We start from the raw sequence: 15,688 nt of genomic DNA, 5'->3' as shown, positions 1-15,688 counted from the left end.
CCCTTACATCGGTGGTCAATTTTAATGCTTACTGTATATTACATTTGTGGCCAGTGTAAATTCCCTTTACATTGGTAGACAATGTAAAAAGTCCTCTTTGTATTGGTAGTCTGTAAAAATCCTAACTTGCATTTGTGGTCAGTGTAAAATCCTCCCTTACATTGGTGGTCCATGTAGAAGCCCCCTTCAAATTGGTGGTCAGTGTAAATTACTCATTACATTTGTGGTGAGTTTAAATCTCCTCTTACATTGGTGGTCAGTGTAGAAACCCTCTTTTATTAGTTGTTGGTGTAAAATCCCCCATTACATTGGTTGTCAGTGTAAATTTTTCATTACATTGGTGGTCAGTGCAAATTCCCCTAACATTACTGATTGATGTAAAAATGTCACCTTACATTGGTGGTCAGTACAAATCTCCTTGGCATTGTATATTCCCCCTTACTGGTGGTTGTTGTAAATGCTCCTATTACATTGGTGTTAGTGTAAAAATGCCTCTTTATATTGCTGGGTGGCGTAAAATCCCCCATTACATGGTGGTCAGTGAAAATCCCCCCTTCACATCTGTGGTCAGTGTAAATTCCCCATTGCATTGGTGATCAGTGAAGAATCCCCCACTACAAACTTGACCACCATTTTCCAGCTTTGCTCCACATGATTCAGAATTTGCCACAGTGTAATGTCTCCTATTTTTTTCCCCCAGTATCGGCAATCATGTGTTGTAGAACTTTGCAGAAAGGTCAGTTGTCAAATTATGTTTTCTAAATATTTTATGCCAAATGTGTTTGCAGATCAGTTCATGTTTATCGCTGTATTCTGTGCAAGAACTGTTGGATTGCTGCACTTTAAATAGATTGTACTGAGTAAGGCTATGTATACACATGAATATTTTTCTTGTTCAGCCCAGAATGAGAGAAATCTATTAAATGTGTGGATGGGGGAATCTCCTCCAGTGGCTATTGTATTTAGACAGCTGTAGCAGCCGTGGCTGTCTGAATACTCAAACAGTGACTGCATAATGTTTGGATAATACTGTACATCTGATAGGCTGCAGTCACTGTTCAGCTGATAATTTTCCACCTGGCTCTTTCAATTTTGAAGCTGGCTTTTGTTGAGTTGGGTAGTGCTGACAGGGTCACCCATGGCTTAAATTTTGGCTGATTAGGAGGAGCCGTGTATGGCCTGCTTAAAGGTTTTAGGTAGATAAACAAATACATAAATAATTGTTACTGATGAACGGTGCCTTCTTGGCTATGTTTCTGTCTGTTTGATAGTACTAGCACTCATCCCACCCCCCAAGCACTGCCATTGATCCCATCAACTCCCAGCACTGCCACTAATCACACCCTCCCTCCCAGCACTGCCACTGATCCCAGGAGTCCTAGGATCCCTAGGAGTTTTCTGTTTATTGGCGGGTCCCCTTACCTCCCCAGTCCATGGTGTGCAGGCAGTGAGGAGATGATGTGAATTAGTGAAACGTAACAATGTGCTGTAACCTCTAGCAACCAATTAGTGAGCTGTGATGGTGTGATGAAACCTCTAGCAACCAATTAGAAAGTGTTAATGATGCACAGTAACCTAAAGTAGCCAATCAGTGAGCGGTATTGATGTGCTGTAACCTTTAGCAAACAATTAGTGAGCAGTAATAATGTGTAGTAACCTCTAGCAACCAATCAGTGAGCAATGATGATGTGCAGTAACCTCTAGCAACCAATCAGCAAGCAGAAATCATGTGCTGTAACCTCTAGCAACCATAGAGTGAGCAGTAATGATGTGCAGTAACCTCTAGCAACCACGCAGTGAGCAGTAATATTGTGCAGTAACCTCTAGAAACTATGCAGTGAGCTGTAATAATGTTCAGTAACCTCTAGCAACCAATGAATGAGCAGCAATGAAATGCAGTAATCTCTAGCAATCAATCAGCAAGCAGAAATCATGTGCTGTAACCTCTAGCAATTAAGTGAGTGGTAATTACATGCTGTAACCTCTGGCAACGAATCACAATTACTGCCTATCCTGCTGCAGTAAACTGATTTTAAGTCTAACTGCTATTTATTGTATGTCTCAGAGCAGGTAGAGAGTGAAGTGGCATGGGGGGGGGGGGGGAGAAAATGTTTGCCCAGGGTCCTATTAGTATTAAAGACGGCCCTGCTTGTATTTAGTAATGCTTGTACTGCATTTTTTAAAGGTTCTGCATGCAATGATACTTTCAAAACTTATAGAGTAAGGTAATACAAACAGCAATAAGGATGTGCAAACTCCAATACTATTACAGTATATACAAAACATATTTACACTAAAAAAGAATTACTGATAAAAATCAGATGCTAACTAAAATACTAACTCTTGGGTAGTGTGTTAAAATTATTATTAACTCTTGGGTAGGGTATAGTTAAAAAGTAAACAACTACAAGAACTTTGGGTGTGCCAAGAAAAGAGTTTTCAAGACAGTTGTTTGTCACACCTTCTCTATAAGGGTTATATATATATATATATATAACTTGGAGTCCACAGTCAAGACAGTTGCAGAAAACAAGATGCTGGTCCTACTGCTGCTGGCTCTTGGGATAAGTTGGACTTGGGAAGCAGTTGCGGTATGTACAATGCTAAAGGGGGCTTATAATGTTTTTGGGTCAATTCAGTTTTTTTTTTTATTACAAACTTTTATTGGAATAAAAATAATTAGTAATACAAAAATACAAAGAACGTAAAGTATGATAAAAAGTTGACAAGGTTTGAAAAATAGAGTAAAACACTTCAAATAATAAGAAAAACATTATATGTACAATGTAATGTAAAAGAAAAAAAAAGCAATCTTTGTTATGGTCATATTTGTTATATCATTAGGTTATAACGAACGTATCAATTTGTTTTAGATATGCATATCAATTGTACTATATAAAACGACAATAAAAAAAAAAAAAAAAGGAGGAATTAATGGGTAAGGAGAATGCTTCATTAGACAAAGAGAACAAAACTAGGGTGTAATATATAAATGTATTGGCATGTAGTCTATGCTTTTGGTAATTTTTTGTGAATAAACCATGGATTCCATTTAAGATCAAAATGTTTTTTAGTATTATTCGTCTTGTGAAAAATATTTTCCATGAGTCTTATTTGTTCAATTGTTGATAAAATCTGTGAGAATGGTATAGAATTTTTCTTCCAATGGAAAGCAATAGTCCAAAGTGTAGCAACACATATAGTGTATAGTGTAGAAACAAATATAGAATCAATTGCATAAAGGGAGCCCTTTATTTCTGATATATTATAAAATAAAAGGCAATTGAGATGTGAAAGTGTAATGTCTGTAATGTGTAATTTATTAATAAGAGTGAATACCTCCTTCCATGTAGGAGAAAGCTTGTTGCAGCTCCAAAATATATGTAAGAGAGTACTCGGGGATGCACAACCTCTAAAGCAGTTTGGAGAGGCATCTGGAAAGAATATGTTTAATTAGGCTGGTGTATAATACCACCTAGTGAATAGTTTTACAGCTGTCTCTCTGATGAGACTTAGTGCTCCTTCTCAGTTTGGTCCACATTGTAGACCATTCAGAAGTGGATAATTGGGTATTTAAAGTGGAGTTCCGGCCACAAAAACATTTTTTCAATGAACATTCCCCCGGGACAGTCAGGGCTAGTACATTCCACAATGGCTAACCTCTGATCTGTCCCGGTTTGCACTTACCTGCAAGAAGAAATACTCACTTATAAAATTTCTTCTACAGCGTTGCCATCTCTGTTGTGGGCAGCTGAAGCCAGCGCGATCCTCTTCTGCGTCCTCTTCCGTGTCTTCTTCTCCCAGAATGCGCCTGCACCGGCCCCTCTCGTCACTTCCGGAAGTGACGAGCAGGGCCGGTGCCGTTGCATTGATTCCTGGGAGCAATGACGTGCAGCTCCCAGGAATCATTGCAAACCGGAAGTGACGGCGCGGGCCGCAGCCACAGAGGGAGGAAGTGGAAAATAGGTGAGTATTTCTTTCTACAATTACAAGGTAAGTAAAAAAAAAAAATAATCCTAATTATCAAATTCCTTTTCAGGTGAAGAAGAGCAAGCGTATGGCCACAAAATCGATTCGGTCGATTTTGTGGCCGGAACTCCGCTTTAATTCTGTTTCCCATTTTTGCATATAGGAAAGCTTATCAACATGAAGAAAGGTATTCAAGTCAACATATACAAGTGAGATAAGACCCTTTCCTCTGGGATTTTTAAAGCAAATGTGTACAAATGGGGGCATCTTAGAACTAGAGGGTTTAGGGTATTGTTTCTCATAGAAAGTTTTTATGTGGTCAAAATTTTGTTGCTCGGAAATTGGAGTGTTATGAGATGACTGTAGGGAGTTAAAAGTGATAAACTGTGTACCATTATAAAAATCTGAAAGTTTGGTGAAACTGTTGTCAATCCACCACTGAAAAGTGTTTGGATACAGATAGGTGAGATTAAATATTTGGTCACCTAAAAAGGACGAACCAGGGGAAGGGTGTGAAATGAGCTGCCAATCTTATTTACATTTGTTCCATAGTTTTATAGAATTAGAAACAATGGTGTTGCGGTATGCGATAGAGCAGATGGGTTTAGCATTGGACCATAATAGACCTGGGATGTAGAAAGGGTGAACTGAATTATTTTCAAATTGTAACCAGGGAATAGAGGGGTTAGGAATATTCCATTGGGCTAACTTGGTGAGTCTGCTGGTAAGGTAGTATAGCCAAATTTGGGGTACCCCTAGTCCACCTGATTGATGTGACTGATACATAATCATTTTAGACATGCTAGGAGTTTTATTATTCCATATAAATGTATTTATCTTAGTTTGGATTTTTGTAATGAAAGTTTTAGAGAGTATGATAGGGAGAGATCTGAATAGGTATAAAAGTTTTGGTAAAATGTTCATTTTTATAGCAGAGATTTTACTAAGGAATGATAAGTTGTATGTTGCTTCAATGTTTAGTGTATTGCAGATTTTGGTAATTCATGGAGGATAGTTTTCTTGAAAAAAGTGAGTTATATTTGTTAGAGAGATGAATACCTAAGTATAGGATTGTATTGTCTGACCAGATGAATGAAAAATTACTTTTGAGGGTATTCTGTTCTAAGGAAGAGAAATTTATGGGAAGGGCCACTGATTTGGAAATATTAATCTTAAGGCCTGAGGCATTGGCAAATTTATAAAGAATTCCTAGTAAGCTGGGGATGGAAATCAAGGGGTTTGTAATAAAAAGTAGTGCATCATCAGCGTATAAACAAGCTTTAAAACTAGATTGACCCTTCGTGTATCCTTTGATATAGGGATATTGCATAATGGCAATAGAGAGAGGTTCTAGGGCTAGGGCGAATAAAAGGGGAGAGAGGGGACAACCCTGTCTATTGCCCCTTCCGAGAGGAAAAAAAATCTGAATTACAGCCAGAGATTTTAATTTGGGTTTTAGGATTATTGTAAAGGGCTCTAAATCCATATAGAAATTCATCTTTAAAACCATTTCTAGCTAGAATTGTTTCTAAATAGTGCCATGAAGCGCTACCGAAGGCTTTGTGAATGTCTAATCCTAACGGTAACACCTTATGGTTGGATTTTTCTGCATCTTGGATAATGTTGGTTGCCAATCTAATATTGTCGGTTATTTGTTGGTTGGGGGATGAAACCATATTGATTGGGGGAACTAAGCTTTGGATGATATTGGATCCCCAGCTAAGATCTTTTTGAAGAAGAGGCTAAGCCTCGAAACGCATAAGCCTTTACAGATTCAGAGGACGTACACCCTTGGATCTCGATGCTGAGGACTGCGTACCTTTTTTTTATATGCTTTTATCAAGAACTCGTTTGTAAATATTTTAAACTTTCTTTTTAATAAACCTTCTAAAGGATAATGCACTAGGCCGGTGCGCCCTTGTGTTTGCTTGCAATTTTCACATGGGTCGACCACCTGGGATTCGAGGTCGAAATTTGAGTATCTAGAGGAGCCTGATAACCAGTCTAGACCCACTCTGAGGAGGCATGACCAGTTGTACAACCGGATATCCGGGAGATTTGCACCACCCTCATGCTTGGGTAAAAATAATTTATGGAGGGAGAAATGAGGTCGGCGTTTGCGCCATAAAAAGGAAGTAAGAGATTTGTATAGGGTGCTGGTGTCTTTGTGTTTCAGGAGAAAAGGAATAGTCTCTAGGAGGTATAGAAGTTTTGGGAAGCTGACAATTTTGAACAAATGGCATCTGCCTAGTAGGGATAGGGGGAGATTTGACCAATTTTCTCGTTGGTAATTTTGGAGAGAATGGGGAGGGGGGGGGAATTAAGGTGGTTTTCACCACTGAAAAGGGAGAAAGAGCTGTCCAGGGGGAGTGAAAGAGAGGACTTCTTTAGGGTGTGAAGTGGAATGGGCAGTATTTGTGTTGAGTTTATATATATGTGAGGGTTTGATAGACTGACTGAGTTTTCTAGTAAACACAGTGGAGGATGTATTACTATATAGTAAAAATTTTGCCTTGGAGAATCTTAATGCCTTTTCAGCGTTAGTAGAGAGAATATCATTCAACTCGGTCCTTTTTTGGTCAATAATGAGTTTAGTGTTTTGGTTATGTAAATTGTGTGGGTTTTTATATAGAGTAATTCTTTTGTTAGGGTTTGAATTTTTTTATTACGTTCCCTATTTTTGGAAGCAGCTATTTCTATAAATTTGCCTCTCATATAGACTTTGTGTGTTACCTAAGTGTTGGAGATCGAAGTGTCTTGAATAGTATTTAAAATAAAAAAATAATCTAGGGCTTTAGAGAGTTCTTGTACTATTATAGGGTCTGAGAGTATAGATTAGTTTAGTCTCCAAGAATAAGGGGTAGGGAAAAGGCCTATGACTTTGGTTACAAAGGACACAATGTGGTGGTCTGACCAGACACAATTATAAATACCTGAGGATCAAGAATTTGTCAAAATAATCTAGGAGAAAAAAATATAATCTAACCTTGCAAAAGTATTATGAGGGTTGGAATAGAAGGTGTATTCTTTAGCTCCAACATTCAGGGCTCTCCATGTATCCGTTTAGTTTAGTAAGTCTTGTAGTTTTTTAGAGAGGAATTTAGGGAAAGTTTTAGATAGAGAGGATGGGTTGCTTCTATCCAATGATGGATGAGCCACCGTATTGAAGTCTCCTCCTAGTATGATACATATGAGGGGAGTAGAATTTATCAAGAGTGTCAAAGAATGTGTGGAAAAATTATGAGAAGGACTCATTTGGGGCATAGATGTTTGCTATTGTAAGTTCACGCCCCAAAACACAGCCTTTAAGAATTAGGAATCTACTTTCTTTGTCTTTATATATATTCTAAATCTCAAATGGGAAGGAGTTGTGTATAAAAATGGCAACCCCTCTACATTTGGAGGAAAAAAAGTGTGTAATATGATTGATAAAATGCTTTGTGAAAAAATGTGGGGTGATTTGAGTCTGCAAAATGAGTTTCTTGAATTAACACAATTTTGGCACCCAAGCATTTATATTGATGGAAAGCCTTTTTCCTTTTGTTTGGAGAGTTGAAGCCCTGAACATTATGTGAGATACACCTTATACTTATTTGTAAATATGTAAAATATTATCAGGTTGAATAGGAATCATGTACAAATAAGTTGAAACGGTCAAATTTTTGTAAAGTTTTAGTATATATCGATCAATGTTATGCATAGTACCATACTGAAGTTTAAATTGACACCCATAAAACGTATCACCAAAAGGTGAGAAAAGAGAATCGTATAGGAATAAAAGCTGGGGATCAACCAATTATCGTCAAGGCTGATATATCGAGGGCTGATATGCACTTTCCCCAATATATCGGTATCAGCCCCGGAACTGGCCGATATATCGCCGATATTTATGTGACATCATTCTGCCTTCTTAGGCCGCCTCCCTCCCTTTGGACAGCCTCATCTGGAGTCGGGACTAATCTCGCAGGAGTGTATCACAGCCATACACCCACCCACAGCAGCCCGGTGCCAGCCAACCACCCACAGGCACTGTACCAGTGAGCCAGCCAGCCACCCACAGGTCCTGTACCAGCCAGCCACCCACAGGCCCTGTACCAGCCAGCCACAGGCACTGTACCAGCCAGCCAGCCACCCACAGGTCCTGTACCAGCCATGCCACCCACAGCCCCTGTGCCAGCCACCCACCCACCACAGGGTGCTATACATCCATCCACCCACCACAGGGTGCCAGACAGCCAGCCACCCACAGGCCCTGTACCAGCCAGCCTACCACCCGCAGGCCCTGTACCAGCCAGCCACAGGCCCTGTACCAGCAAGCCACCCACAGGCCCTGTACCAGCCAGCCATCCACAGCCCCTGTGCCAGCCACCCACCCTCCACAGGGTGCCAGCCACCCACCCACCACAGGGTGCCAGCAAGCCAGCCATTAAACATTCAACAAAAATTTACATTTTCAGTACCAGATTTGTGACAAAAAATGTCTTTATTTTTCAAAACCTTAAATGTACAAAATATCGGCCCATATCAGCCAATACCGATATGCGATGGCCAAAATATCGGTATCGGCAACGAAAAACTGATATTGGTCGATCCCTATTAAAAACCAAAAAAAAGAAACAAAAAATAAAATAAAAATAAAAACTCTGGATCAGAATACCAAGTGGTATCTGAATACAAACTTATTTCAACGAGAATAAATTTTCTCATAAACAGCTCACTTAACGAACTCCACCTGAGGAGTGGGAAAAAAAATGAAAATAAAAAGAGGTAAATCAAAATGGTCTATCCTTTAGCCTGAATCTAGAATCCATCAAGTGAACTGAGTGGGGTCGCACTGCACCAGCACAGGAAGAAACAGCAGACCTTATATAATGTAAACTTTTAGGTATGTCAACTGCAAGAAAGGAATTTCACAATTAAGGTGTTACTAAAGGAATTTCCCCTTTAAAGCCAACTTTGGATATATGGAGTTTTGTCAGAAAAGGGGCAAAGAGAGGTTACATCATAAATAATGTATCAATGCTATTAGGGATGCCAAGGAAAAAAAAAAAATTAGGGTAACCCTTTCCTTTGGGAAGTAATATTTCTTCAGAAGATTTTTGAGTACTGTCCAGACAACCTAATAAATAGTATAAGTGTATAAGTCACCTATCTCTTCTCTTCTTCTCTCTCTTCCGGTGGCGGCTGGTGCTCAAAATTTTTGGGGGGGGCGCAAACAGAAAAATGTAATAGGCATTGCTTCGCGGCAAAAAACGCGGTAAAAAATTGCGTGACTTTGAGGTCACACAAGTGTGAAAGAGGATCTCATTAATCAAGCTACAAAAATATGTAGCAGAAAAATTGGCCTAAAATGTTAAAAAAAAATTTGATTTTTACATTTTTTTGGGGGGGAATGTCATATAGCAAAAAGTGAAAAATATTGTTTTTTTTCAAAATTGTTGCTCTTTTTTTGTTTATAGCGCAAAAATAAAAAATCACACAGGTGATTAAATACCACTAAAAGAAAGCGATATTTGTGGGAAAAAAAGGAAGTACATTTAATTTGGGTACAGTGTTGCACAACCACGCAATTGTCTGTTAAAGTACCGTAGTGCTGAATCGCAAAATAGGGCCTGGTCAGAAACGGGGCAAATCCTTCCGGGCTTAAGGTGGTTAAAGTGTATTTAAACACTAACAATACATTTCTCTTATTTGCTCCTCTAAAAATACAATTAAAAGCATTTTATTTTGTTGGGCAAAAAAAAAAAAAAACAATTTAATAAACTGTTCATGCAGCCAGGAATCTTGTGAGCTGATAACTTTATGAGCTTTCTGGACTGTTATCAGTTAGCATTGTTTCCTGTTATCCCCATGAACTACAAAACACCTCCCCCTGTTATGAAGAAGAGAAGGAGGCCTTACCTCAACTCACAAATTTTAATCAAACAATTTTCTTTTGTAAATGAGGTCCTATTAATTGGATGCATTAAAAATCTATGTGATTTTACCTTTTACATTCTCTTTGAAATGCCTCCAAAAAGTAAAAGAAGAAGTCTGATTTATAAGGTGTTTGTTTTGTTACCCAAAACAAAAAAAGTAGAACTCCTTAAATCAGACTTCCTCTTTTACTTTTTGCAGGCATTTAAAGAGAACGTAAAAGGTAAAAATCACATACATTTTAAAAGCATCCAGTTAATAGGACCTCATTTACAAAAGAAAATTGTTTCATTAAAATCTGTGAGTGGAGGTAAGGCCTGGGGGTGGAATAAAACTTTGGTGCTCAGTTAGACAGTGAAAAACATAACAGGGGGAGGTGTTTCGTAGTTCATGGGGATTACAATGCACAGTCCAGAAATCTCATAGTCGTGTAATGGCCCATACTGGAAGGACTGAGCAGGATTGGTAACAAACTCCTGCTCAACCCTTCCAGTATGGGCCATTACATGATCCATTCCATCCCTTCCCTGGCAAGCTGGTGATGGGGAGATGCCAAGTTCCACTCACCTTTTGTTTGCGTTTGCAGAACTGGATTGACTGGGCTGAGGGCTCCCTCCAATGCTCTCTTGCTGTCTTGGCTGGCTGGCTGCCCTGGCTGGTAGGGCTGTCCTGTCCAATCGATGTGTGCGATCCATCCTCACAGCGCCGTTCTGTGTAGCGCCATAGCAGTCTAGCTAGCAGCAGTCAGAGTCAAAGATGATGAGAGAGAGAGAGAGACTATCACTGAGACAAAGACGTCTGGGCTCTGGGCAGTGCTGGGGCAAGGTCATCCAGTGCCCAGGGCGAACATGGCAAGCTGTGCCCCCTCCTGTAGATAGGGCTAATAATGGTGTAAGGTTTTTTATGCATATAATTTTGGGGACATCCACTGAAACTAACATATCCAACTTTTGAAGTTGAAATGAGGAAGATTTCAGCAAGAAAGTGGCATGTGGCGTGCATAGTGCGCTGCAGCGATTAATGGGTGTGGTTTAATTATGATGGCTGGGAAGGTGCAAGCTGACACCCCCTGGGTGCCTCAACAGCCATACCCTTTAGCTGCAGAGGGAGTGCCTGGGGATGTACACATGCTGTAGGTGTGATGGCTTGCTTCACTGCTGCAGCATAAATGGTACTCCTTGTTGAACTTTACCCATTGAAGTGAATGGTGCCCCACAACGGTGTTCAATGCACATGATCGCAGCATACTTGTGCAGGGTTGGAGGGGTTAAATCGGACAGTAAGGAGGCGACACAAGGGCTCCTTACCATCTGTCAAATGCTCTCTGAAGAGCAATCTGAATGCTGATTACTTTTCAGAGACCAAAACATGTGTGAACAAGCCCTTAAATATTCTGTTATTTATTTTTACATTTTTTCAGATAGAATTTTTTTTTTAAACTGCCTTGTTGGGGGGCTTTGATGAAATATCAGGGCTCTAAACAGACCCTAGATCTTTTATGTTTGATGTATTTTGGGTGCATGTGAAAATGCATGTGTTAGCAGATGTGTGGGGTGCCATTACGGAATAGAAAGGGTGTCAGTCAAAGGTTGGGTGGAATGGCCAGAGCTGATAGCAGAAGCTGCAGGACTGCAATGTAGATTTATGGAGGGGACAGCTGATAGAAGGTGAAGAGTTAATGTGAACATCAATCATTGATTACTTATGATTATGCAGACTGCTGGAAGTGAGATGAGAGGACAAAGTGAAGGTGACCAAATAGGAAGACTGAAGTGACCTGACCGGGAGGGAGAATGAGCCGACAGGGGGGAGGGAAGCTTGAAAGCAGAGGCGAGAAAGGGTGCAGGAGAGATAAGGCAGAGTTGAAGTTGCTGGAACGGAGGAGCGGGGGAATTGATTCCTTGTGCAGTAACAGGAGGGAGCAGCATGACACAGTCACTCCTGTTAGCAGCAGAAGCTCCCAGTGCACCCCCCTACTCAACACAGATTTGGACACTGCTCAGGGGAAAGGCTCAGTCAGAGAGAGTGACACCTGCCCAAGCCCCGCCCCTACAACATCGGACGTCCTGATTGGTCCAGGCTGGACCAATCACAGGACGCAATCATGAGGACACTCTAAAAGGCTGCCAATCAATGCAAAAGAGAGGAGGCACATAATGCCAAAGTCCCCACCCCTCCTATAGCCAGCAATGTGTCTGGCGCCCCGCTGGCATCTTAACCGCTTGCCGACCGCCGCAAGTAGATTTACTGCGGCGGTCAGCCCCGGCCAGGCAGAGTGACGTTAATTAACGTCACTAGCCTGGGAGGGTCTGGGGAGCGTGCGCGCGCCCGCGGAGGTGCGCTCCAGCTCCCGCGCGGTCACGGACCCCCCCGCGCGTGTGACTGGCGATCGTCGGGGGAGAGGGAGAAAGTCAGGCGGCTTGTGTAAACAAGCCACCTGTCATTCTCCTCGGTGTAAAAACACTGATCACACGGATCTACTATGCAGAACCGTTGATCAGTGTCCTTACACCTCAAGCCACAGCCAATCACAGTAGAAAGCACGCCCCTAGGGACACACACAGCCCCTCCCTCCCAAATAAAGTTAACCCCTTCACTACCAGTGTATTTTTACAGTAACAGTGCATATGTATAGCACTGATTACTGTAGAAATGTCACTGGTAACCCCAAAAGTGTCAAAAATGTCAGTCAAGGATCCGATCTGTCCGCCGCAATGTCGCAGTACCGCAAAAAAAATCGCAGATCGCCGCCATTACGCGTTAAAAAAAAACAACAAAAATGACAAAAATCTTTCCCTTTGTTAGTAAACGCAATAACTTTTGCGCAAACCAATAAAAATACACTTTTTGCGATTTTTTTTTTTACCAAACATAGGTAGGATAAAACAAATTGGCCGAAAATGTTAAAACATTTTGATTTTTACATTTTTTTTGGGGGGAATTTCATATAAAAAAATGTGAAAAATATTGTTATTTTTGCAAAATTTACGCTCTTTTTTTGTTTATAGCGCAAAAAGTAAAAAGCGCACAGGTGATCAAATACCACCAAAAGAAAGCTCTGTTTGTGGGAAAAAAAGGACGTCAAATTCATTTAGGTACAGCGTCGCACGACCGCGCAATTGTCCGTTAAAGTCACGCAGTGCCGAATCGCAAAATACCCCCTGGTCGTTTAGCAGCCAAATCCTCCGGGGCTTAAGTGGTTAAAGGTACACTTTTTTTTTTTGTTATGCTGAATTTTACTGTGACTAGCCTTGGGGGGGGGCGCCCCTTTTCCCCTTGCGCCCCTGCGCCCCCTATTGACATTTTCTCTCCTTCTCCCTTCCTCTGGTTGTTTGTGAGTCTCCACATTAAGGTTAGAATAAAAAAAAAAATTACCACTAGGGGTCAGTGTTGCAAAGGAAAACTTCAAAGATTATAGATTTTGACTGGCAGTATATAAAAGTGTGAAATATCTGAAAAATTAGTATAATGTGGTATGAAGGGGATTTATCCGACTTCATTGTGAATCCTGCGACGATGCCTACATGAGGCAGGTGTTTGCCAAAGAGGTGAAAGCCTTGGATTAGACGGAGGCCGGGGATGCCGATTCGGGGTTCAAGAGTCCAAGCTTGACTAAAATATCTTGACCTTCTAAGATGTTGGTAGCCATGTATGTGGAGCCATTGTGTGGAACAATCAATCTAAAGGTGAATCCCCAGCGATATCACATTCGGGCAGAATGTAGGGCTGATATAATCACCTTCATATTACGTCATCTTTCTAACGTTGCTTGAGATATATCGGGAAAGATCTGCAGTCTGTGACCGTCAAGTAATATATTTGGAGTATTTCTAACAGCTCTTAGTATTTCCTCTTTGATAAGGAAATCCTTCATCCAGAGAACAATGTCCCTGGGAGGTTTGTCAGCAGGTGGTTTTGGCCTAAGTGCTCTGTGAATGCGGTCGCAGATGAATGAGAAGTCATCCTGCTCCGGTAGTAGCAATTTGAATAAGCCATTTGCTGAGGGTATCAGATCTGTATATGATTTCCGGAATCCCTCTGAGTCTCAACTTATTTCTCCTATTTCTATTATCCAAGTCTTCAACTTGTGATTGAAGTAGGGAGACTGTAGAGCTTAAAGCCTCATGTTCTCTGCTGAGCTCATTGTATGCAAGGGTTAATTCATCATGTTTAGTTTCTAGCTTGTCTGTTTTACCGCCCAAAGCTGAGATCTCCTGAGAGAGAGTATTCTCCAGCTCTTGGAATTTAGAAGGTAATCTAGCATTCGTGGCCTCCAAGCTACTCTCCAGGTCAGATTTTGTGAGTGGGGCATTGTACTCACTGTTAGTAGGAGCAGTGAAGGGGTGGAAGGATGTAAAGTTGCTGAAGATTTCTTTGGAAGTACAGGGGGGCTGCCGGCACCATCTTGAGCCATGCTGTACTTCTCCCATGTCCTCAGAAGATAGTCTGTCAGCGAGCCTCTAGGAGAATTATTGGGTTTCTTCTTAGTTGCAGACATACACTGTGTTGGTAAGCCTTCAAGGGGGTATATAATGTACCGTTCAGAGTGGTGTTTATTGCCCCCAGGCTTATATTTTGCCATGTGCTGGGTGGAGCTCTGTAATTAAGCCGCCATCCCATCCCGCACCGTGCAGGAGCCCCCTAATTTTTTTTTTTTTTAACGAATGAATTATATCAGATAAAATCCACATAAACATTTAATGACAAAGGATTACCAGAGCAGAAATTTAGCTAAAGACGCAAAAATTCTATTTGAACGTCAGATTGCATACGATAGTAGGGCAAACCCCAAAAAATCCTTCAAATATATTAATAGTAAAAAGGCCAGGTCTGAGCATGCAGGCCCCTTACAACATAATCTAATATTTCTACAGAATAAAGGTGGATAAAGCACATGACCAGATGGCATGCACCCAATGATCCTAAAATCCTGAGCTCTGTTATTTAAAAGCTATTGTTTCTCATTTTAGGGGCTCTTTAACCCCTTCAATACAGGGCACTTTTACCCCCTTCCTGCCTAGGCCAATTTTCAGCTTTTAGCGCTGTTGCATTTTGAATGACAATTGCGCGGTCATGCAACACTGTACCTAAACCAAATTTATGTAATTTCCCCCCCACAAATAGAGCTTTCCTTTGGTGGCATTTGATCACCGCAATGTTTTTTCTTTTTTGCTAAACAAATAAAAAAAAGACCGCAAAGTTTGAAAGAAAAAAAAAGTTTTTTTGTTTATGTTATACAATTTTGTAAATAAATATGTTTTTTCCTGCACTGATGAGCACTGATGAGGCTGCACTGACAGGCACTGATGAGGAGGCACTGATGAGGAGGCACTGATGGGGTGGCACTGATGGGGTGGCACCGATATGCGGCACTGATAGGCGGCACTGATAGGTAGCACTGATATGCACTGATAGGCAGCACTGCTGGGCACTGATAGGTGGCATTGATGGGCACTGATGGGCACTGATAGGCGGCACTGATGGGCACTAATGGGCACTGATAGGCGGCACTGGTGGGCACTGACGGGCGGCACTGATAGGCGGCACTGGTGGGCAATAATGGGCACTGGTGAGCAGCACTGATAGATGGCAATGATGGGCACTGGTTGGGCAGCACTGATGGGGAGGGCACTGATGGGAAGCACTGATGGGGGGGGCACTGGTGGGCTCCCTGAGCCCTGATTGCCATCCCTGGTGGCCATAGTGGGCATCCCTGGGGTCATGGGTGGGCATCCCTGGGGTCATGGGTGGGCATCCCTGGTGGTTCTAGTGGCACCCCCCCCCCCCCCAACGGCTCTTCCTG

General features: G+C 41.4%; 1 protein-coding gene across 1 annotated transcript in view; it reads left to right on the top strand.

The window, feature by feature from the left end:
* Positions 1-2,534: 2,534 nt before the first annotated feature.
* LOC309559628 (olfactomedin-4-like) overlaps positions 2,535-15,688 on the top strand; it is a gene marked incomplete at its 5' end in the record, with an annotated part of 34,395 nt that continues 21,241 nt past the window's right edge. Inside the window, one exon of the mRNA XM_082262965.1 lies at positions 2,535-2,591. Coding sequence (XP_082119091.1) covers positions 2,535-2,591 — 57 coding nt within the window. The remainder of the gene's footprint in view (positions 2,592-15,688) is intronic.

This window comes from Pelophylax lessonae, assembly GCF_965119305.1.
Source record: "Pelophylax lessonae genome assembly, chromosome: 7".
NCBI classification, from domain to species: Eukaryota; Metazoa; Chordata; class Amphibia; order Anura; family Ranidae; genus Pelophylax; species Pelophylax lessonae.
Note: the sequence above shows the minus strand (reverse complement) of the source record. Positions and strands in the feature narration are given on the sequence as shown.